This window comes from Orycteropus afer, unplaced genomic scaffold (assembly GCF_000298275.1).
Source record: "Orycteropus afer afer isolate SDZICR_OR568_19922 unplaced genomic scaffold, OryAfe1.0 scaffold00123, whole genome shotgun sequence".
In the NCBI taxonomy this organism is placed as follows: domain Eukaryota; kingdom Metazoa; phylum Chordata; class Mammalia; order Tubulidentata; family Orycteropodidae; genus Orycteropus; species Orycteropus afer.
Genome location: NW_006921710.1, coordinates 99,345 through 121,729, shown reverse-complemented (window position 1 = coordinate 121,729; position 22,385 = coordinate 99,345). Strand labels below are relative to the sequence as shown.

Here is a 22,385-nt window from a genome sequence, read left to right as displayed (position 1 = left end):
TCGAGAGAAAAACTCATACATACAAGGCCAATTGGTTTTCAACAGGGCATCAGGAACATTCAATGGGGAAAAAATAGTTTCTTCTTCAACAAATGGTGCTGGAAAAACTGGATATTCATGTACAAAAGAATGAGGTTGGATGCCTACCTCACAACATATACAAAAATTAACTCAAAATGGATCAATAAGGTAAATGTAAGTGCTGAAAGTATAAAACTATTGGAAGAAAACAGGTGTAAATCTTCATGAGTTTGTGTTTGGCGATGGATTCTTAGATATGATTCTAATCATGAGCAACAAAAGCTAATATAGAAAGATTGGACTTCGCCAAAATTAAATTTTTTTTTCATCAAAGGACACCATTAAGAGAATGAAAGGCTAACCCACAGAATGGGATAAAATATTTGCCAATCACAATCTTATTGGGTCTAGTATCCGGAATGCTTGCAACAAAGACACCAGTTAAAAATGGGCAAAGGACTTGTGTATTTTCCAAAGATACACAAATGGCTGACAAAAAAATGCCCAACATCATTAGTCATTTTAAAAAAAAGAAACAAAACAAAACAACTCATTGCCATCAAGTCGATTCCAACTCATAGTGACCCTTTAGGACAGAGAAGTGTCCCACATGATTTCCAAGGCTGCAATTTTTACAGAGGCATACTGCCACATCTTTCTCCTACAGAGCAGCTGGTGGGATCAAACTGCCTACCTGTTGGTTAGAAGCTGACAGCTTTATACAGAAGTGTATAGATGGAGCTTTGGTGGTGCAGTGCCTAAGGCATTTGACTGTTAACCAGAGGGCTGGTGGTCCAAACCCACCAGCCACTCCTCGGAAGGAAGATTGGGCAATCTACTTCTGAAGACATACCACCTCAGAAACCCAAGGAGGAGTCGCTATGAGTCGGAAATGACTTGATGGCAGTGAGTGTTTTTTGAGTATATATGTAGAAGTGTATGTACCAGAGCACACTACCATCTAACAAGGAATTCAGAATTAAATGCAGTAATAATGCATGAACAGCATTCAGTACAGTCCTTGACACAGAGTAACTCCTCAGTAAACAGTAGCTATAAAGAAAGGCCCACTCTATACTCTCATAGCAAAAAGCATGGGAGAAAGAACACTCAGATTTTTTAGGTGACTTTACCATAGCTTTAGGTTCCTATTCCCCTCACATGATAAAAGGAGAAAAGATTGAAGTTGTCAAGGATTTCATTTTAGGTGGATCCACAATCAATACCAATGGAAGCAGCAGTCAAGAAATCAAATGATCCATTTGACCCAGCTATTCCATTACTAGGTATATATCCTAAAGAAGTGAGAGCCATGACAAGAACAGATATATGCACACCCATGTTCATCGTGGCACTATTTACAACAGCCAAAAGATGGAAACAACCTAGGTGTCCATCAACAGAAGAATGGATATCCAAACTGTGGCACATACACACAATGGAATACTATGCAACCCTAAAGAATAATGTAGAATCTGCAAAACACCACATAATGTGGATGAACTTGGAGGACATTATGCTCAGTGCAATAAGTCAATCACAAAAGAACAAATATTGTATTAGTCCGTTATTGTAATAGTCAAGGAAATGCTTATATATGGAAGGGCATTTTCTTTGTTGATTACCAGGGGTGGGAGGGGAGGGAAGGGAATACTATTAGATAGATAGAAATAAGTTTTGATTTGGGTGAAGAGAAGGGCAATGTACCAAATGTGAGTGATCAATGTAGTGGCACTGAGGAAGAGAAAGACATAGAGAGGTATGTGGGAAGTACAGACAACAAAGATGAACCCTTTTGCACATATAGTATGGCGTGGGCAGTGAAGGCAAACACGGGTATATGTGTGAATAGATGGGTGGACAGGCTGAACTATTAGTTATGTCTATGAAATGGGGAGTGTACCCAAGAACAGGTATAGGGTTGACAGACAATGGTCCTATAACTGTATGTGTATGATCTGAATTCCTAGGTGTATAGTGGAGCTGACAAAGGGCAAGGTTGTAGTCACTGCTTGGTCACAGCCAGCTACAGAGGGACTGAGTAGTGGAACCTGTGGACTTGGGACCATAGTCGCAGAGGACACCAAGCTCAATCGGCATAACATACTACACAAAACGTTGTTCCACCTCCTACTGTGGCAAGTAGCGACTGGGATCTTAAAAGCTTGCAAGCTGCCATCTAGATGCAACAATGGGTCTCTCCTCGTCCAGAGCAAAGAAGAATGAAGAAAACCAAAAATTAATGGAAACGATTAGTCCTAGCGACTGGTACACCATCCAATCTGCAGCCTATACAACTATGAGACCAGAAGAACTAGATGGTACCTGGCTACTACTGTCATCCACTTGGAAGAGGATCTGTGTAGGAGATCCTGGATAGACAGGGAGAACAATGTGGAACAAAACTCAAAATCATTTGGGAAAAAAAAGGGGGGGGGGACTAGGTTTCCTTGCCTGATAGAACCTGGTGGAACCACTGAGACTATGGCCCCTAGTTGCCCTTCAGGTCTGGAATTGAACACATGCCTGTGGCTTCCAGCCAAACAATAGACAGGCATATGAGTTGAACGTTTACCTGAGGTAGATACACTCCTTAGAGAGAACAAGCATGGGAAAAAGAAGGGCTGCTTATGCACAGGGAGACAGCTCAGGGGGCAGGAGTGCATGGAGGGATGAACACAGGGAAGAGGTAACTATCGGGAGGAAGTAGGAGGGGAGATGTTGCATTGTGGTAAATTGTGGTCAATGTCATGAGACAAAGTGTATGTGAACTGCTGTATGGAAAGTGTATTTGCTCTGTAAATTTCCACCCAAATCACAATAAAAAGAAGAAAAAAAGAAAGAAATCAAATGATGTATTGCATTGGGTAAGTCTGCTGCAAAAGGCCTCTTTAAAGTGTTTAAGAGCAAAGATGTCACTTTGAAGACTAAGGTGCACCTAACCCAAGCCACGGCATTTTCAATAGCCTCACATGCATGTGAGAGCTTGACAATGAGTAAGGAAGACTGCAGAAGAATCGATGCCCTTGAGTTGTGATGTTGGCAAAGAATATTGAATATACTATGGACTGCTAGGAGAACGAACAAATCTGTCTTGGAGGAAATGCAGCCAGAATACTCTTCAGAAGCAAAAATAGCCAGACTTCGTCTCACATACTTTGGTCATGTTGTTAAAAGGGACCAGTCCCTAGAGAAGGATATCATGCTAGGTGAAGTAGAGGGTCAGCAAAAAGGGGAAGCCCCTCAACGAGATGGATTGACATGGTGGCTGTGACCTTGGGCTCAAGCATGTCAACAATTGTGAGGATGGTGCCAGCCTGGACAGTGTTTCATTCTGTTGCACATAGGATTGCTATGAGTCAAAACCAACTCAAAGGCACCTAACAAATTCCCCCAGGGAGCTCTGGTGGTACAGTGGGTAAGGCATATGACTGCTAACCAGAAAGTTGGCAGTTTGAACCCCGCAGCTGCTCCCTAGGAGAAAGGTGAGACAGTCTACTTCCGTAAAGATTTACAGCCCTCAAAACCCTATGGGGCAGTTATACTCTGTCCTACTGGATCACATTGAGTTGCAATACACTCATTGACAGTGGGTATTCACCTAAGTCAATGGCTTTCAACTCTTGCTTCACATTAGAATAATCTGGAGACTTAAAATAAAAAATCCCACAAAACACTCAAGCTTGGGCTCCACCAAAAATCAATTAAATCAGAATCTTTGGAGGTTGGAGACTAAGTCTCAATATTCTTAAATAAGTTAAATCACACAGGTGATTTTAGCTGAATAACACACTACTATTATACTTGAAGACTTATGAGAACAGCTGTAATCTACAGGGAACTGGACAAATAAATCATGAGAGAATCATACAATGGAATATAATTGTAAAAGATAACTTTAAAAAGTTGGAGACAAATCTCTAGGTGTCAACATGGGAAGCTATCCCAGGTATAGAAACAAACAAGGTGACAGGAAGATTGCACAGGACAAGGCAGTTTCCTTCTCGTACACATAAGGTTCCCGTGACTCAGAGCGAACTGTGTGGCAACCAACAGTAATAAATAGGGTGTTGAGTGGACTACATTTGTGTGGTTTTTCGGGGTATTATAAATATACACATACAATGGATTTGTAGGGTGTTTCTGGAAGGACACACAAGAAGTTATTAACAGAAAGTGTCCCTAGTGAGCCCCCAGGGAGTACAAAAGGTTAACGTGCTTGGCTGCTAACCAAAAGGCTGGGGGTTCAAGTCTACCCAGAGGGGTCTGAGAAGAAAGGACTACAGGTCTATTTCTGAAAAATCAGTCATTGAAAACCCCGTGTTGCACAGTTTTACTCAGACACATGAGGTCACCATGAGTTGGAATTAATTCACTGGTAACTGGTCCCCTATTTGGGGTACAGAGTAAAGGCCATAGATGGAAAAAGAACTATTTTTCCTTGTATACCCACTTGTGCCACTTTATATTGTAACATGAGCATGAAACATCTCTGCAATAAAAGTTAAAGGCAGAAAAACAATTCTGAAAAGATACATAAGAAACCAAGGAAAATGATTACCTATTTTGGTGGGTGTGGGAACTGAACAGATGAGGAATGTCTTAGTTACCAAGTGCTATAATAATAATAATAATAATAATAATAAAGTAGCACAAGTGAATGGCATTTGTGGTGGTTATGTTTGTGTATCAACGTGGCTGGGCCTGGTTGAGTGGCTGGGCAGCTGGTGGTAGTTATTCCCCATGATGAGACTGGCAATCAGCTCCATGATGAGATCTACCACAAGCAGCTGAGTAGTTGCCTTTGGGAATATGGTCTGCTTCCTGTATATAAGGAGAAGCCTTGGGGATGGTCACTAGCCTGTGGCACTCTTGCATCCTGTGTGTAGCTGTGTCGTTGCTCAGCAGCCTGCTATGCTCTGCTGACCTTGGGACTTACAATGGACTTAAGTTAATGGCCTGCCATGTGGTTTGGTAATATCGGGACTGTGCCTTTTTACTCGACAACCTTGTGGCTTCTCAGCCTCAGCAGCCAGCAGCTGTCTGAGTGAAGAAATGCCTCTAGCTCCAATAGGCCAGGAGCAGGAGGCAGAGCTGGACCCCAAGGTTGAGGAGCCTTCACCCAGCCCTAGAGCCTGGAACTTTGAACTTGGACATAAACCCTCCAAATTGTAGGAATAAACTCCTGCTTGTTAAGGCCATCCCATTTGTGGCATATTTCTTGTCAGAGCAGCACTAGGTAACCAGAACAGCTTTAAAGAACAGAAATTTATTTTCTCACAGTTCGAGAAGGTAAAAGTCCAAATCAGGGTCTCAGCCTCTCTTCTAATTTCTGGTGTCTGCCGGCCATCCTTGGTGTTTCTTTGCTTGTAGATGTGTCCTCCCATGGCAGCTGTCTTCACTCTGTGTCTGTGTGTGTGTATCCTGCTTTTTTTTTTTTTAAATAAGAAACCACCTGTCTTAGTTATCTAGTGCTGCTGTAACAGAAATACCACTAGTGCATGACTTTAACAAACAGAAATTTATTTTTTCACTATTGTCAGTGAAAAAGGAGAAGGCCCTTAATGAGGTGGATTGACACAGTGGCTACAACGATGGGCTCAGGTATAGCAAGGATTGTGAGGCCGGCACAGGGCCGGGCAGTTTCGTTCTGTTGTACATAAGGTCACTATGGGTCAGAGCCAACTCAGCGGCACCTAACAACAACAGGAGGCTGGAGGTCTGAATTCAGGTTGCCAGCTCTCGGGGAAGGCTTCCTGTCTCTGTTGGCTCTGGGAGAAAGTCCTTGTCTCCTTTCCACATCTGTGGGCCTGGAGTTTCTTAGAGATCTCCATGTGTCTTGAATCTTCTCCTGGGTCTAGGAGGTTCTCAGCACAGGGACGCCATTTCCAAAGGACACACTCCATTCTGGTTCTTCTTTCTTGGTGGTTGTCAGGTCTCTCTCACTTTGCTCACTTCTCTCTCCTTTTATTTCTTGTAAGATAAAAGGTGATGCAGGCCACATCCCAGAGAAACTCCCCTTACATCAGATCAGGGCTGTGACGTGAGTAAGGGTGTTTCATGCCACCCTAATTCCCTTACAACTGATTGGCTGATCACATCATATCACATCATGGGGGATGACTACATCATTATGTAACTGTCAAACAACTGAGAATCACGGTCTAGTCAAGCTGACACATATTTGGGGGGTGGGAAACTATTCAATTCATGAATTGTCTGGTATAACCCCTGAACATAACAAAATAAAATCCCTATTTCTAAACAGGTTCAGGGGTAAGAATTTCTAAATTTCTTTTGAGGGACACAATTCAATCCATAACCTTGTATGATTCCACTTACATGAAATATCTAGAATAGACAAATGCATAGAAACAGATAGCAAATCAGACTTTACCAGGGGCTAGGGGAAGGGGCAGTGGGAAGTTCCTGCTTAGGGAGTACAGAGTCTCTGGATTATTATGGATTGAATCATGTCCCCCCCAAAAATAGGTATTGGAATCCTAACCTCTATACCTGTGGATTTAATCCTTGGGAATAGGTTTTCTGTGTTATATTAATGAGGTCCTTTTAGTATAAAGTGTGTCTTAAACCTAATTACTTTTGAGATACGAAAAGAGCAGATCAGACACAGAGAGAGGCAAGCAAACACAAGTGGGGAAGAGAGAGATGCCACGTGGAGCCCACCAGGAAGCCAATGAACGTCGGGGCTAGGAAAGCTGAGACAAAGATTTTTCCCCAGAGCAGAGAGAGAGCTTTCCCCTGGGGCTGGTACCCTGAATTTAGTGGACTTCCAGCTTCCTAAATTGTGAGGAAATGAATTTCTGTTTATTTAAGCCACCAACTTATGGTCGTCGAAGGAGGGGAAGGCCCTCAACAAGATGGATTGACACAGTGGCTGCCGCAATGGGCTCAAGTATAGCAGTGGTCACAGAGCTGACATGGGACTGGGTGGCATTTTGTTCTGCTGTGCATAGGGTCACTATGAGTCAGGCACCTAACAACAACACCACCCAGAAACACATATATGATGTTATTAGGTGCTGATAGTTTTCTTTGTTACTTGATTAGATCCGACTCAAGTAGGGTGTGTTTGACATCTAGTCACTTTTGGGTTGAAAAAGGGACTGATACAACAGCATACATCAGCTTCTTCTATTCTCCTTTAAACCAGCTTTGCCTTCCTGATGGTTCCCTCTCTAATTAATTAAATCTTTATCACATGCTCACTAAATATTTGTATGAAAGTTATATTTTTAATTTGTTGGAAGTCATGCTTTGAAAATATATTTGTCTGGCTTCATAAAGCCCACACATTTCCACTATACCAGGCTGCTTCCTTGAGGGCTAGAGGAATATTAATGCAAATTCCTTAATCAACATGAAAAAATGACTCTCGAAAGATAATATCCTAAGTATCATACCCTTCTTTCCTCTAGTGTTTTGAGAGTTTTTCTGCACACGTAAGAGGCCCCTGCCTGAAGCTCTCATCATCAGTCAGATCAAGGCTCACACATTATCACACACAACCCCAAGGGACCTGGCAGGGAACCTTTCTCAGCAAGTAAGTTCAAATCTCCGTTTTTGGGGGATACTAAAAGTTTCTATGATTAGCACTTTATTTAAATTATTCACAGATTTAATATTTATTGTCATCAACATTTTGAAATTGTTGATCAATTAATTTGTTGAAAGTCATATGACTTTGATCTATATTAAGTTCAAATTAAGGTAGCAAATTTCATTCCAGAGCTTGATTTCATACTCTGTGCCTCTACTCAGTCTCCTAGGACATATCACTGTTTCTTATCCCCCAGGATAGAAAAATATGCCCTTGGTAAATGTTAGAAAAAAAAAAAAAAATGCTTGGCAATTTATCTTAACAACCAATCCAAGCAAATGCTATGGACTAGCTTTTCACCAGGATTTCCTGGGTGGTGCAAATGGTTAAGTTCTCAACTACTAGCTGGAAAGTTGTGAGTTCAAACCCATAATTCTGAGGCACCTCAGAAGACAGGCCTGGCAATTTGCTTCTGAAAGGTGGAAACTATAAAGGACAGCTTTTCACCCAAGCCAAAGTCACCTCCTGGCAGGAAGTTGTCTTTATGCTCTGAGTCAGAGCACAGCTGCCATGTATTGAGCTGAATGAAGCCCAAGGCCAAACAAGAATGAGTAGGAATTTAAAGACATAAAGCTTTATGGGTAGCTCTCCTTTTTGGCAGCCTGGCAAGTTTTCCCATCCACCTTCATCTAGTAATATACCTTGCCTCCCCCAACTCCAGCCTAGCCAATCATGTGTTCTCATCCCCTTAGCAACAGTGATTGCTGCAAGAGGCAGGCACATGATCCCAGCAGGGCCAATCAGAGCCGTTCCATGGGACTGATATACTGAAGCAATATAACTGATATGGCAGTCAGTTCAAACCCACCAGCCACTCCTCAGAAGGAAGGTTGGGCAATCTACTTCTGTAGTGATACTGCCTTGGAAACCCAAGGAGGGGTCGCTATGAGTTGGATCTCACTCCATAGCAATGAGTTTGGTTTTTGGGTTTGGGACTGATATAACTCTACAGTATTAAACTGCTGACTTCTAAGACTGTAGACTAAGTGTACTAGACCAGGTGTCCTGGGTTCTAGACCCACATTTAACTCTCTGGGCTTTCATCTGTAAATGGGATGCAGGTTCAAGAGGAATGCATCAGACTTACCACACACATAAACCTATGCATACAACACTTTCCAATAAAAATGCATTCCTACAAGGACACTGGTTTTATTTTCTAGCAAGAGGGATACAAGAAGGTTTTCTGTGGGAAATAAGAAGAAATGTGATCCCAAGGCAGCTGGGGCTCCTTGGATACTGTCACTGACTGTGCTCTTCTTTTCCCTAAACCCTTCTCAAAGCCCTCTGGGCAGAAGGCACTATGGCAGTCATCTAACTCACTGATTCTAATGTGCTGTCAGAGTGAAGCATTGCAGTGTCACCAGGCACTTTGTCATCTTAGGGAAATGTCCCATTCAAACAAGTGCAGAGGGAAGGAGGTCTGCTAGATAATTGTAGAAAACCTGCTAGAGCTGGACAAAATTAAGCTGATGACCAGACCCAATTAATTGTCAGTCTAGGCCATTCATTCCTCATTCCCTCCTCCAATCAAAATTCAGCTAGATAACTCTAAATTATAAGAATTTGAGTGAAAGCATCAAAGCCCTTAGAGATCTTAGAAGTTCTGTGAGAGTGGGGATTTTTGTTTGTTTTGCTCATCACCATAGCTCCAGCACTAGAATAGTGACTGATACACTTTAGGCTCTCAACAAATACTTATTAAGTACACTCTGGCAGCCCAAGAGGTTCTGTGACTAACCCAACGTTGCCCAAGCCCAGGGTTAGACTTGAGCCTAGAACTGAGGGATGGGGAAAGAGAAGAAAATAATAATTGTAGAGATCTTATTGCATGCCAGTATTATGGCTTGAACAGTGTCCCACCAAAGTATGTGTTGGAATCCTAACCCTTATATGGTTGGATGTAATTCTTGTTAGTTGATTAGATCAGACCCAAGTAGGGTGGGTTCGACATCTAATTACTTTTGGGTTGAAAAAGAGAAGATTAGGTTTAGAGACACTCACACAAAGGGGAAGACAGAGGCCATATGAGGATTATAGACAAACCCAGGAACCCAGCAATGCCCAGGACTACCTACAAGGAAGGAGTCAAAAATGGCCAAGATCGTGATCTGGACTTTAACCTCCAGAATGGTGAGAAAATAAATTTCTCTTCTTTAAAGCCATTCACTTGTGGAATTCTGTTACAGCAGCGATAAGAAACCATGATAACCATACATTGGTCCATGAATTTATATACATTATCTCATTTCATTCTTACAATACTATGTGGTAGGTACCATGATTATCCCTGCTCTATAAATAAGAATGTTTCAAAAGGAAAATAAATTGCCACTGAAGGTGACAGAGCCAGGGTTATTCATCTAGCACATTTGGTAAGTACTCACTGAGAACCTACCATTCTCCCAGCATAACGTCTAGCTCTCGGTATACAAAGGTGAATAAGGACAGGTGTGGAGCTTACATTCTAGTGTAGGAGACATTCAATTAACACATAAAAACACACATAAATATACCATATAGTTACCGATCGGGATCCATAGAGAGAGGAGTGGTGGAGGAAAACAAGGAGTAGAAGGAGAAGGCCCCTTAATAGGTACAGTGGCCTGGGAAGGTCTCTGTGAGGGGAGGACATGCAGACTGAGGCCTGAGGATGACAAGGAGCCCCCATGTGATGAGCTGAAGCAAGAGCGTTCCAGGCAGAGGAACAAGTGTGAGAGCCTGAGGAAGAGAAGGGCATGGCAAGATGAAGGACAAGGAAGGTAGAGCAGGAGTAGAGTGGGCAATGAGAACAGGATACAGGATGAGTCTGGAGCGGCAAACAGGAGTCCTCTCATTCAAGGTGTGTAGGCTGTGACATGGAGTTCAAAATTTCATTTGAATTTATTACTCCAAAGAGATGTTACTGAAGGGTCTTAAGCAGTAGAGTAATATGACCTGCTTTTTAAAATCTACTTTGACTGACGTTTATAGTTTATCATTTAGGACTTCTTTTGCCAGGGACAGGAAGCCCAACTACTGTAATAAAGAGAGTGACTTCATTTTTGATGTTTGACCACTGACAGCTTTCAAGTCTCATCCTTCCCTCTTCTCCTTCTGCTCCACATCTGGGCTAGCTGATAAGAAACTCTGGGTGCTCTTTCTTTTGGTGCTACTGGGGAGTTCAAATCATGCAAGCCCTGACCACACATGGGAACCCTCAGCCTACTCTCATTCCCTAACTACCATGAAACCCTAAAGTCAGTGTCCTTTCCCCACTCTCTCAAGCAATTCTTGGATATGCTTGGGAACTTGCCCCGCTGTTCTCAAAAAGCCTTATTGTACTGATAATAAAACTTTTCACACCCTCGTGGTGTATATGTGGCATTATCAGGCTTGATGCCCAAACCAAATTTCAGTTTGGGAGGAGGGAGGAGGAGTTTCTATCCTATCTCTGCAGAATGACAACACGGGCAATCAGACTTATTTTTTCCTTGTAAACATTAGTTCAAAGGCTCAGAACTGTGAGTCTCTGCAATATTCCTGGACTAAACTTCATTGTCTCAAAATGGTTGCTGCAGCTCTAGCCATCACAAAAGCAATCCAATGAAAAACGAAAGGAAGAGCCGACACTTATATACCATTAATATCACACACAAGTAAAATTTTGCTGAAGATAATTAAAAAATGGTGGCAACAGTATATCTACAGGGAACTGCCAGAAATTCAAGGCAGATTCAGAAGACGTGGAATGAGGGATATCATTGCTGATGTCAGACGGATCTTGGCTGAAAATCAGAGAATACCAGAAAGATGTTTACCTGTGTTTTATTGACTATACAAAAGCATTAGACTGTGTGGATCATAACAAAGTACAGATGACATTGTGAAAAAGGAGACCAAAGAATTGATGTGTATGAATTATGCAGTTAGTGAAGAATATTGAATATACATGGACTGCCAGAAGAACAAATATACATGTCTTAGAAGAAGTACAGCCAGATTGTGCCTTGCAAACAAAGATAGTGAGACTGGTCTCACATACTTTAATCATGTTTTAGGAGGGACCAGTCCTTGGAGAGGGTCATCATGCTTGGTAAAGGGTCAGCAAAAATATGGAAGACCCTCAACAAGATGGGCTAACATAATGGCAGCAATAGGCTCAAACACAGCAATGATTATGAGGGTGGCTCAGGACCTGGTAGTGTTTTGCTCTGTTGTACCTAGGGTCGCTATGAGTCAGGACCAACTTGACAACACCTATTTATCTATCCTTACAACCACCTCATGAAGTAGAAAGTTTTATTAACCCCATTTTACAGATGAGGCACAGAAGTTAATTAACTGACCACACAGCTAGGAAACGGGCAGAGTCTGGATTTAAGTCTGGCTCCTAATTGCACTCTTAACCTTTACCAAGGGCAAAGCAGCTTCAAGGCCTGTACCCCACCCAGTCTCAGGCATATTGTTGATTCCAAATCCCTCCTATATAGAATTTCTGCAGGAGTTGAGGGGGTAGTCACTGAAGTCTCCCTGAGTGTAGGGACCTTGGTTTTGCAGTCACCATGCTACCCAAGGGGTAAGGTTCATGCTTTGACAAAGCAGTCTCTCCATTTTTGTTCCCAATTCTGGGAAGTTCTTCCTGAGCTCTGGCCTCTGGCCATTCCCACAGCCAACAAAACAGGGGACCTGAGCACGGGAGCCGAGGTGGTGCGCCTGCGGTCCGTGGCCACCAGGTGTCGTAGCGCGTCCCCCAGGAGGGAGGGCGGAGCACGCCGTAGAGCTGAAGCATGTGGACGCTCGGGCGCCGCACGGCCGCTGGCTTCCTGCCCCGGGCGGTGCCCCTGGGCCCGGCCGAGGCTCCAACTGGGGTCTCCGGGCCAGCGGAAAATGCATTGCTCTGCGGCCGTCGGGGCCAGCGCGTAGAGACCACTGCGACCTGCGCACCCCGCCAAGCTGTGAGTAACAACAACCTCCCGCCTACCGCGGGCCGCAAGCGAGCGGAAGGAGACACCGCGCACGCCGAGCACGCTCCGGGGACGCGCGCCGGGCACGCGAGCCACGTTCGGGCTCTGGGATTGGCCTGGGACCGGCTGGAGGCGGTGGGCGGGCCCTGGCGGTGGCGGGCTGGTCGGGGACGCGCGTTGCTTGGGGGTTGTGTGACCGCGCATCGGGCTGCTTTCCCGACCTTGCAGCCCCCAGCTCTTTATTTTTCCTGGTTACATTTTAACTCGGATTCTGCGTTCTGATAAAAAGATAGATTTGTATCCTGCTTCGCTTTCTCCAAGCTTGTCATTCCTATCCCGACGCTAGAACTGAAATTTAAGTAATTATATATGTTAGGAGCCTTGGTGGCCAACGGTTAACCGCTACCGAGCGGCTCCACAGGAGAAAGATCTGGCCATCTGCTTCTGTAAACACTACAGCCTAGAAAACTCTATGGGGCACCTCTGCTCTGTCACACGGAGTACGTATGTATTGAAATCTACTTAAGGGCACACAGCAACATAATATATACGGAGCCCCGGTAGTGATATGTGCTAGGGTGCTAACCCAAAGGTTGCAGTGTGGAATCACCCAGCAGCAGCGCTCAAGAAAGACCTAGTGAACTGCTTCCTTAAAGATGACAGCTAGGAAAATCATCTAGGGCACAGCTGTACTCTGGAACACATGAGGTTGCCGGGAGTCAGGCTGACTCTATAGCAACTGAGACAACTATGTAGTTGGTGCTGAGTCCCTGCGTGGCACCAATGGTTAACTACTTAGCTGCTAACCAAAAGGTTGGTGGTTTGAATCCACCCAGAGGTACCCTGGAAGAAAGACTTGGCCGTCTACTTCCGAAAGGTCATAGCCATTGGAAACCTTGTACAGTTCCACTCTGACACACGTGGGGCTGCCATAAGTCAGAATCAATTTAATGGCACCTGGTTTGTTTGTTTTTTGGTATATTAGTGCTATGTTGTGTTTAATAGAGAAAAGCTCTTAAACTGTTTCTTCAGTAGAATTATGTGACTTCAAGGGGTCCTCTGAACTTCTCGGAGGCTCTATTCTGTGGAGAGGAGATAAAAGGGTAACACCCATTTTCTGGGCTGGTGTCAAGATTACACTGGACATGTATAGAGTCTTTGGGCACTTAAAGCTAGTTTCCCGTTTTTCCCTTGAGAATGCAAAGGACTGTTTTAGTTTCTTCACTGCTTGATAGGAGGAATCCCAAAGAATGGCTATGGGGTTGGGGACGACTTGCCAGGAGCCATTTAACTAGGAGCTGAGGTGGAAGGCATTCCAGGGTGAGGGGACAGCATGAACGAAGATCCAGAAGGCAGAAGGGGCTGTGTTCCAGGATGTGCTGTGGGTGAGGAAGGAGACAGGTGAGGTCCAGACCAAATTGTGTGTGTAGCTCTGGAATTTGGAAGGTTTTTAGACATCAGTTGATTTTCCTAGAAGAGCATGACCATCCTTGTGACATTTTGACCTTAGGCCTGGCAAGCTGTCGTGCCCTAATTTACTTTAAAGTCATTTCAAGCATCACAGTTATGGCAGTCCCCTTTTGCTGACATTCAGGTTGCCTTCAGGGTTCTGCTCTTGCTAGAGTGCTGCTGGGAGCCTGCTTATGTATGAATGGAAGTTCCTCTTGGGTGAATTCCTCGGAATGGAATTTCTGGTCAAAGGGTCAGTAGATAATTCAACTCATTTGATGGCAAAAGTGATTGTACCAATTCACCCTCCCTCAGCAGCAGGGGAGAACTGATTGGCTTCTTCATTGTTGACAAGGCTTAGGGTGACAGGGGGCACCTCAGGATGAAGGCTGGTCTCCCTCCTGGTCACACAGGCCAGGCTTCAGCAAGGGGGTGGGCACTATTTGAGTCATCTGGTCCCAGGCACTGAGCCTGAGACTTTAGGCCTAGGAACTAGTATTTCCTTAATGCATTTCCTTAATGCATTTCCTTAAATGTGCCTGCCCCTGTGCTGAGCACATGGAATGCTTGAAACCCAGAGACTTGAGCTAGGCAAACCTACCTCAATGTGTAGGCCAAGGGCTCCTTGGTGACCATGAATCAGAAGGAGGGGTGACTGCTGGTGGCTTCAGGGGCAACAGTTGTTATGTGACCCTCGCTGCTGTGAGCTCTGCCTGCCTCCCTCTAGTGAAGCAGAGTAGCCTCTCACCTGGGCTGGGGATGAATTTTGCCTCTCTGACCGCCTCTGTCTCCAGGCTTTTGCTGACACTTTTCAGAAATTTGCTGAATACCCTCAAGCTCTGTCGTAACCACTCTACAAAACCAAACTCACTGCCGTTGAATTGGATCTGACTCATAGCGACCCCTCCTTGAGTTTACGAGGCGGTATCACTACGGAAGTAGGTTGCCCAACCTTCCTTCCGAAGAATGTCTGGTGGGTTTGAACTGGCAGCCTTCTGGTTAGCAGTCAATGCCTTAAGCACTATACCACCAGAGTTCCCCCTACAAGGAGAAGATAATGATCTCTGCCTTCAAATGAGGAAACTGAGGCTATGAAAGGTTAAACTGCTTGCTTGGAGTGTAAGGATAGCAGGAGGGGGCAAGAAACAAGGAACATTCGACAACTTCCACTTCCCCTTCAGAATCAACCTTTTTACTGATCAAAACCAACTGAAGAAAGACTTCTGCTTTTGACTGTGAGTGTGCAGCTTGCAATAGCCAAACCTCCCACCAAGAACAACCATCAGAGTTACATAAAATTTAAAAACAACATCAAAACTCAGAAAAACAGTTGTGTGAAGGCATCAGAGAGACTAAGACAGAACTTGAGGGGCTAGAGTTCTGGAGAGAAGGGCAACTTTGAGGTGAGCCCAACCTCCTCGAACACTTTTCTCCTTGATGTTTCAGACCCTCTTCTGATTCCCAAGTATATGGCTCTTTTCTTTGTGGCACAGACTGGAGCCAGACGGGTCAGGTTCAAATCCCAGCTCCACCACTTAATATTTGTATGACTTTGGGCAAGCTACTTAGCCTGTGTCTCGGTTTCCTCATCGGTAAGAAACAGATAGTAACAGTACTTCTCTCACTGGGTTGTTAGAACTTAATGAGTCCGTTTGTATGAAAACTGAGAGCAGTGCCAAGCATGGTGAAGCATCCTGTGTGGTAGCTTGGATTATGGTTATGTTGGCTGTTCTCCCAAGTCTCCTTCAGAGCCAACCTTTTATTTATTTTTTTATTTATTGTTTTTTAAAATATACACAGCAAAACAGAAACCAATTTGACAATTCCCTTATGCACAATTCAGTGACATTGATTACATTCTTCAAGTTGTATAACCATTCTCTCTCTCCTTCTCTTAATTGTTCTTTCCCTATTAACATAAACTTACTGCCCTCTAACTTTTCAGGTTGATGTTGTCTGTCTGATCCCAGAGAGTTCTTTAAAAGAGCACCATACTCAAGGCAGACATTCTTTATAATTAAGCTGAACTGTTGTTTGATTGAAGGAACTCTGGTGGGGCTGTGGTTGAAGCAGTGGTCAGCAGTTTGAACCCACCAGCCACTCCATGGGAGAAGAATGAGGCAGTCTGCTTCCATAAAGATCTGCAGCCTTGGAAACCCTCTGGGGCAGTTCTACTCTGTCCTGTAGGGTTGCTGTGAGTCAGAATCAACTCGATGGCAGTGGGTTTGGTTTGGTTTTGGTTGCTTGGTTTAAAGAAGACTTCAGGGGATATTTTCAGTTTAAGGTTTAAAGATTATTTCAGAACAATAGTGATGGGGGTTCGTCCAGCTTCAATGGCTCCAGGAAGTCTGGATTACATGATAATTTGAAATTCTGTTCTGCGTTTCCCCCCTTTAATCAGGATTTTTCTATAGAAAGAGCCAGCTTTTTTTTTTTTTTTTTTTTCAATAACATGCTGACTGCATCCCCCACCCTCTGTTTCTTCCTTGTCTGCTCACTCCTCATCACAGGGACCTCTGCCTTCCCCTTTCTGAGCTTGCCAAGAGTCCTGATGGCTCAAGAGCAATGTAACTAATGGCCCCTGACCCCTTCTCTTCATGGCAATAAGAGTGACCTTTGGAAAGTGTAAATCCTATCACCAACCTCTTAAAACCGCGTGGTGTCTTCCCAGGATAAAGTCTTCTGTGTTCTCTCACAACGCCCTGTGGCCATCCCTACATCTCCCTAATCCCAACCGTCATCTCCAACCATTACCACCCCTGCCTCTCCCACCCTGGCTGTACCACTGTAGTGGTTAAGTTTGTGTCTCAACTTGGTTGGGCCTGGTTGGGTGGCTGGGCAGCTGGTGGTAGTTATTCCCTATGATGAGACTGGCACAACTCCGTGGTGGGACCTACCACAAGCAGCTGAGTAGCTGCTTTAGGGATGTGGTCTGCTTCCCATATATAAGAAACAGCTTTGGGAACGGTCTCCAGCTTACGGCATACTTGAACCCTGCTGTGTCATTGTTCAGCAGCCTGCCATGCCCTGCCGATCTTGAGACTTTCAATGGACTTGAATTAATGGCCCGCTGTGTGGTTTGGTAACATCGGGACTGTGCCATTTTATTTGTCAACCTTGGGCTTGTTAGCCTCAGCAGCCAGTAGCTGTCTGAGTGAAGAGATGCCTCTAGCTTCGGTGGTCTGGGAACAAGAGGCAGAGCTGAAGCCCAAGGTCGAGGGGCTTTCATGCAGCCCCTAGAGCTTGGCACTTTGCACTTGGACTTCTAGCCTCCTGAACTGTGAGAATAAATTCCTGTTTGTTCAAGCCATCCCATTTGTGGTATATTATTGTCAAAATGGCACTAGGTAACCAAAAGAACTACTGTGGACACTGTCCTCTCCTGCCCTAGGCCAGGTCCTTCTGCTGGGGCTTCCATTCCGGTTCCAACTCATACTCATCCAGTTATTTCATGTCTCTCCAGCTGGTCATTAGGGTCCACACAGCAGATTCTGGTGGTTCTCAACTCAGATCCATCTCCTCGGTGCCAGGCACTGGGCTCTCAGTAATTATGTATTGAGAAACCCCATAGGTCACATTGGTTCCTGTAGGACACATCAATAAGATCTGTCAGATAGCAGTCAAATCCTCACTTTCAGGCTTCAGATGATATCCACCTCTTGCTATTTTTTGTTGCTTTTAAAAGTCAAATCCTAGGACCACTGGTGATGCTTTCCTGACTCAGATGTGTCCCGTGAACCCAGCCCTGTGCAGAGCACATGGAGTGATTGAACCCTGGAGACTCAAGCTTGGCAAACCTACCGTGACATATAATCTGAAGGCTCCTTGGTAACCACGAATCAGAGGAAGAGTGGCCACTGGTGGCTTCAGGGGCAGCAGTTGTAACGCCTCTGAGCTGGGGGTAAATTTTGCCATGTGGCTAACTTCCACATAGCCTGAACAGTACGGAACAGCGCTGCCTAATAAAACTTCCTGTGGAGATGGAAGTGTTCGACATCTGTGCCACTAGCCACACTTGGCCGTGGAGCAGTGGAAACAGGGCTAGTGTGACTGAGGGCCTGAATTTTTCATTTGATTTCACTTTAATCAGTTTCAATAGCCCCATGTGGCTTGTGGCTACCATATTGGACAACACAAGCTTAGAGAGAGACCAAGAGAGTTCAGCGTAATGCATTAAAAGAAGGAAAAAATATTCCTAAGAAATATTCCTGCACATCCTTAACATGCTTACTCTTACATTGAACCACACACACTAATGGATTATAATATACTGAAAAGTAGTAATGTTCTTAATTTTTTGGCTTTTAGAGTTTGAACCACCGCTGCCTCAATCAGATTCTGAATGTCAGAGAGCAGAGTGTCCATTTGATAAATTTGAGGAAAACGGGAACTTTGGGTGATCCAAGGTAAGATCAAAACACTGCATGTCAGCAATCTCCTCCCCTTTCCCTCTTCCGTCTCTCCTTACACACATACGCACACGCACCCACTATATATTGTTGTTGTTGTTTGCCGTCGAGTCAGACCTGACTCATAGCGACCCCTCCTTGGGTTTATGAGGCGGTATCACTACGAAAGTAGATTGCCCAACCTTCCTTCCGAGGAGTGGCTGATGGGCTTGAACCACCAGCCTTCTGGTTAGCAGTCAAGTGCCTTAGGCACTACGCTACCGGAGCTCCTACCCACTATATATGGAGTTTAAAATTTTTTCCTCTTTTCCTTCTTTTTTTTTTTTTTAAAAACCAATTAAAAAAGACTCTCCCAGAACCTATTTTCTCGCTTATTGGTAGTATGTGACCTTTTTTTTTTTTTTTTTGTCACTAACTAATATAGCACATTGTTTTTAATGAAATACTATTAAATTACATGGATCTACCATCATTTGTTTAACCCATCCCACAAAGTTGGATATTTAGGTTGTTTGCAGAGTTTTGTCATTGTTCTCTACTAGGTATCCTAGTAGCTGTAGTAGTAGTAGTAGTTGTTGTTGCTACTTGTTGGTGAGGTGGTCCCTAGCTCATGGTGACCCCATGCGCAATGGAACAGCACACTGACTGGTTCTGTTCCATCCTCAGCTCAGGTGTCTGTCAGAGCTTCATGATCCTATAGGGGCTTCATGGGCTAACTTTTGGAAGTAGATCACAGGCTTATCTTCCTAGCCCACCTTAGTCTGGAAGCTCTGCCGACATCTGGTCAGCATCATAGCAACATGCAGGCCTCCACTGACGACGGGTGGTAGCTGCATCTGAGCTGTGTCTGCTGGAATCGAACCTGGGTCGCCTGTGTAGAAGGCGAGAATTCTACAACTGAACCATCAGTGCCTCATCTGAGGGGTTAGGGTAAACTACACTTCTGTAACAAACATTCCCAACAATGTGGTGGTTTGTCTTCCCCTCTCCAGACAGTTCAGGGTGGGTGTTCCTTCGTGAGATGCCTCAGAGAACCAGACTTCCTCACCTTCTGGCTCAGCATCACTTGTCAGTACCTTACTCTCCTGTGTGGTCCAGGCTGGGTCACCTGCCTAGGTTCCATTCAGCAGAGGGGGCAGGAGAGTCTACCTGCTTTTGTAAAGGCCTGGATATACCACTTGTCCCCTCACTCACATTTTAGTAGGAAGAATGTCACTTGGTCCCAGCTGACTGCAGAGAGGCTGGGAAATGTAGTCCAATGTGTGCCCTGGAGGAGGGGGGCAGTGGAAACTCTCAGGTTCTGCTATTGTCTACCCCTCTGCCCACTGCTCTGTGTATGTGCCCTTCTTCCACTCACGCACCCTCACTCTCAGCCCAAAAGCAGTTAATCAGAGGCCCAAATAGTCACTGCATTCACCTCAAGGTCCTCTCTGTTTGGCCTAGCAATGACTTCTTGTGACCTACGCACACACACCCACACACAGACACACATATACACACATGCACCGGGATGGGGAAGGGCGGAATAGCTGCAACAGTAACTCCCACTCAGAAAGAGACAGTCCCTGGCCCACTGCAGTGATGAAATCCAGCCAGGTGGCTCTGGGAAGACCTCTGTCCCAGCATAGGAGAAGTTCCTCCATGAAGCTCTGGTTCTGCCTACAGAGGAGGCAGGGAGTGGGAAGTGTGCCCTCCTTAGGGGTATACCACTTTTGCAACCTGCTTCCTGCTGGTAACAGTTTGAGGTTCCAAAGGCTATTTTAGGTCAGGTTCATTTTTCTTTAATAATAAGATCCCCTCAAAAACCTAGCAAGCTTCTGATGTGCTTGCTCCTGGTTGCTCCCATGTGGCAGTAACCACATCCAGATTTCTTTCCTGGATGAGAGCCATAGGCTGCTTTTGTCTCTCTGTATCCTCACTCCCATGCCCAGCTCTTTCAACACAAGGGTAGGTTTTTTAAGATAGTATAAAACAATTAAGATTAGGAACCAGCAACACCCTTCACCTGATTTTTGTGAGAAGGTCATGGCCATTTTATGGCTTAATGGAAGAAGGCCTTTGTTGAAGGAGGCCCTATGTGGTGCAGATGGTTAAGCACTTGGCTGTTAACCAAGAGGTTGGAGATTTGAGTCTCCCCAGAGGTACCTCCGAAGAAAGGCCTGGTGATCCATCTCCTATGAACACCCTGTGGGGTACAGTTTTTCTCTGGCGCACAAAACTCACTCAAACCAAACTCACTGCCGTCGAGTTGATTCCGACTCATGGCGACCCCCTTTGTGTTTCTGAGGCGGTAAATCTTTATGGAAGTAGATTGCGCAGTCTTCCTTCTGCGGAGTGGGTGGTGGGTTTGAACCACCAACCTTCTGGACTTGGGTCATTATAAGTTGTAATCAACTAGACAGCAGCGTTGTTTTTTTTTTTAAATTATTCAAAGCCTTATATCTTCTTTTTGAGTCTTCTATCTCTGTAAGGCTTTTAATCCCAAAACTCTCCATTTCATTCCGTCTACTTGCAAACATGCCAGTCCCCTCATGGTTCACCATTTTCTTGTAGTGCTTGCTAAAAGCAACAAGGATTTGACTAAACACAGGAACCCTCTAAGTCTCTCCGGAGCTGCTGGCTCGGTAGGCACACCGTCTGCCTTCCAAGTTATCGCTGCAGGCAGGTTTCTGGTGCTTTGCTGTGGCTAACAAGGCCTGGGAGACCCCTAAGCATCCCAGCCTGCTCTATCCCAGCTGTTCACTGACACCTGGCACACGATCTCTAAACAAGTGCATATTTTAGGTTTTTGCTTTGATGCTCCCCCTTCCAGCAATGTCTGTATTAGTTAAGTTAGGCTAAGTACTGCCACAAAGAGACCCAGCAGGTAATAGCTGCCAGAAAATAGAAATTCATTTCTGACTCTGTACCAATCAGGCAGGTCTCCTCTAAGCTGAGATGTTGTAGGGACCCAGGATCCTTTGACTTGTGGCTCTCTATCCTTGTTGTTAGTTGCCGTTGAGTTGGCTCCAGTTCCTGATGACCCCACGTACGACAGACAGAAACATTGCCTGGCCTTACGCTGTCTTCACCGTGATTGGTATGCTTGAGTTCATTGTTGTGGCCAATGTGTACATGTGTACATGTTCATTGTAGGGCCAATGTGCCCTACAATGGGCACTCGTCTTCCAGCGCTGTATCAGACAATATTTTTTTTGTGACCCGCAGGGTTTTCATTGGCTAATTCTTTGATTGTGATAATCCCTGTAATAGCAGAGATTGTGAAGATGGCACAGGACCGGGCAGTGTTTCCTTCTGTTGTGCATGGCATGGGGTCACTATGAGTTGGAACCAATTCAGTGGTACCTAACAACAACAACAACAACAACAACAATTTTTGGAAGAAGATCGCCAGGCCTTTCTTCCTAGTCTGCTGTAGGCTGGAAGCTCTGCTGAAATTCGTCTACTGTGGGCCCTGCTGGTATTTGAAATACCTATGGTATAGCTTCTAGCATCATAGCAGTACACAAGCCATCAACAATAAAACAAACTGACAGACAGGTGGGTGTAGCCGTTGTTGTTGTTAGGTGCTTTCGAATTGGTTCTGACTCATACTAACTCTATGTGCAAACAAAATGAAAAACCGTCAGGTCTTGTGCCATCCTCACGATCGTGGCTATGATAAAGCCCATTGTTGCACACACTGTGTCAATCCATTCCCTGAGGGTATTCCTCTTTCTCTCTGACCCTCTACTTTACGAAGCATGATGTCCTTTCCAGGGACTGGTCCTCCCTGATAACATGTCCAAAGTATGAGAGGTGAAGTCTCAGCATCCTCTAAGGGACATTCTGTGTGTACTTCTTCTTCTTTTTTTTTTTTTATTAGGATTTGGGTGAAGATTTACAGAGTAAATTCACTTTTCATACAGCAGTTCACATATACTTTGCCTCATGTCATTG

At 44.7% G+C, this 22,385-nt stretch overlaps 1 protein-coding gene across 1 annotated transcript in view; it reads left to right on the top strand.

Annotated features, from left to right (window-relative positions):
* Window positions 1-12,411: 12,411 nt before the first annotated feature.
* Window positions 12,412-22,385, top strand: part of FXN (frataxin) — a 50,875-nt gene continuing 40,901 nt past the window's right edge. Inside the window, exons 1-2 of the mRNA XM_007944337.1 lie at window positions 12,412-12,579; window positions 18,346-18,443. Coding sequence (XP_007942528.1) covers window positions 12,412-12,579; window positions 18,346-18,443 — 266 coding nt within the window. The remainder of the gene's footprint in view (window positions 12,580-18,345; window positions 18,444-22,385) is intronic.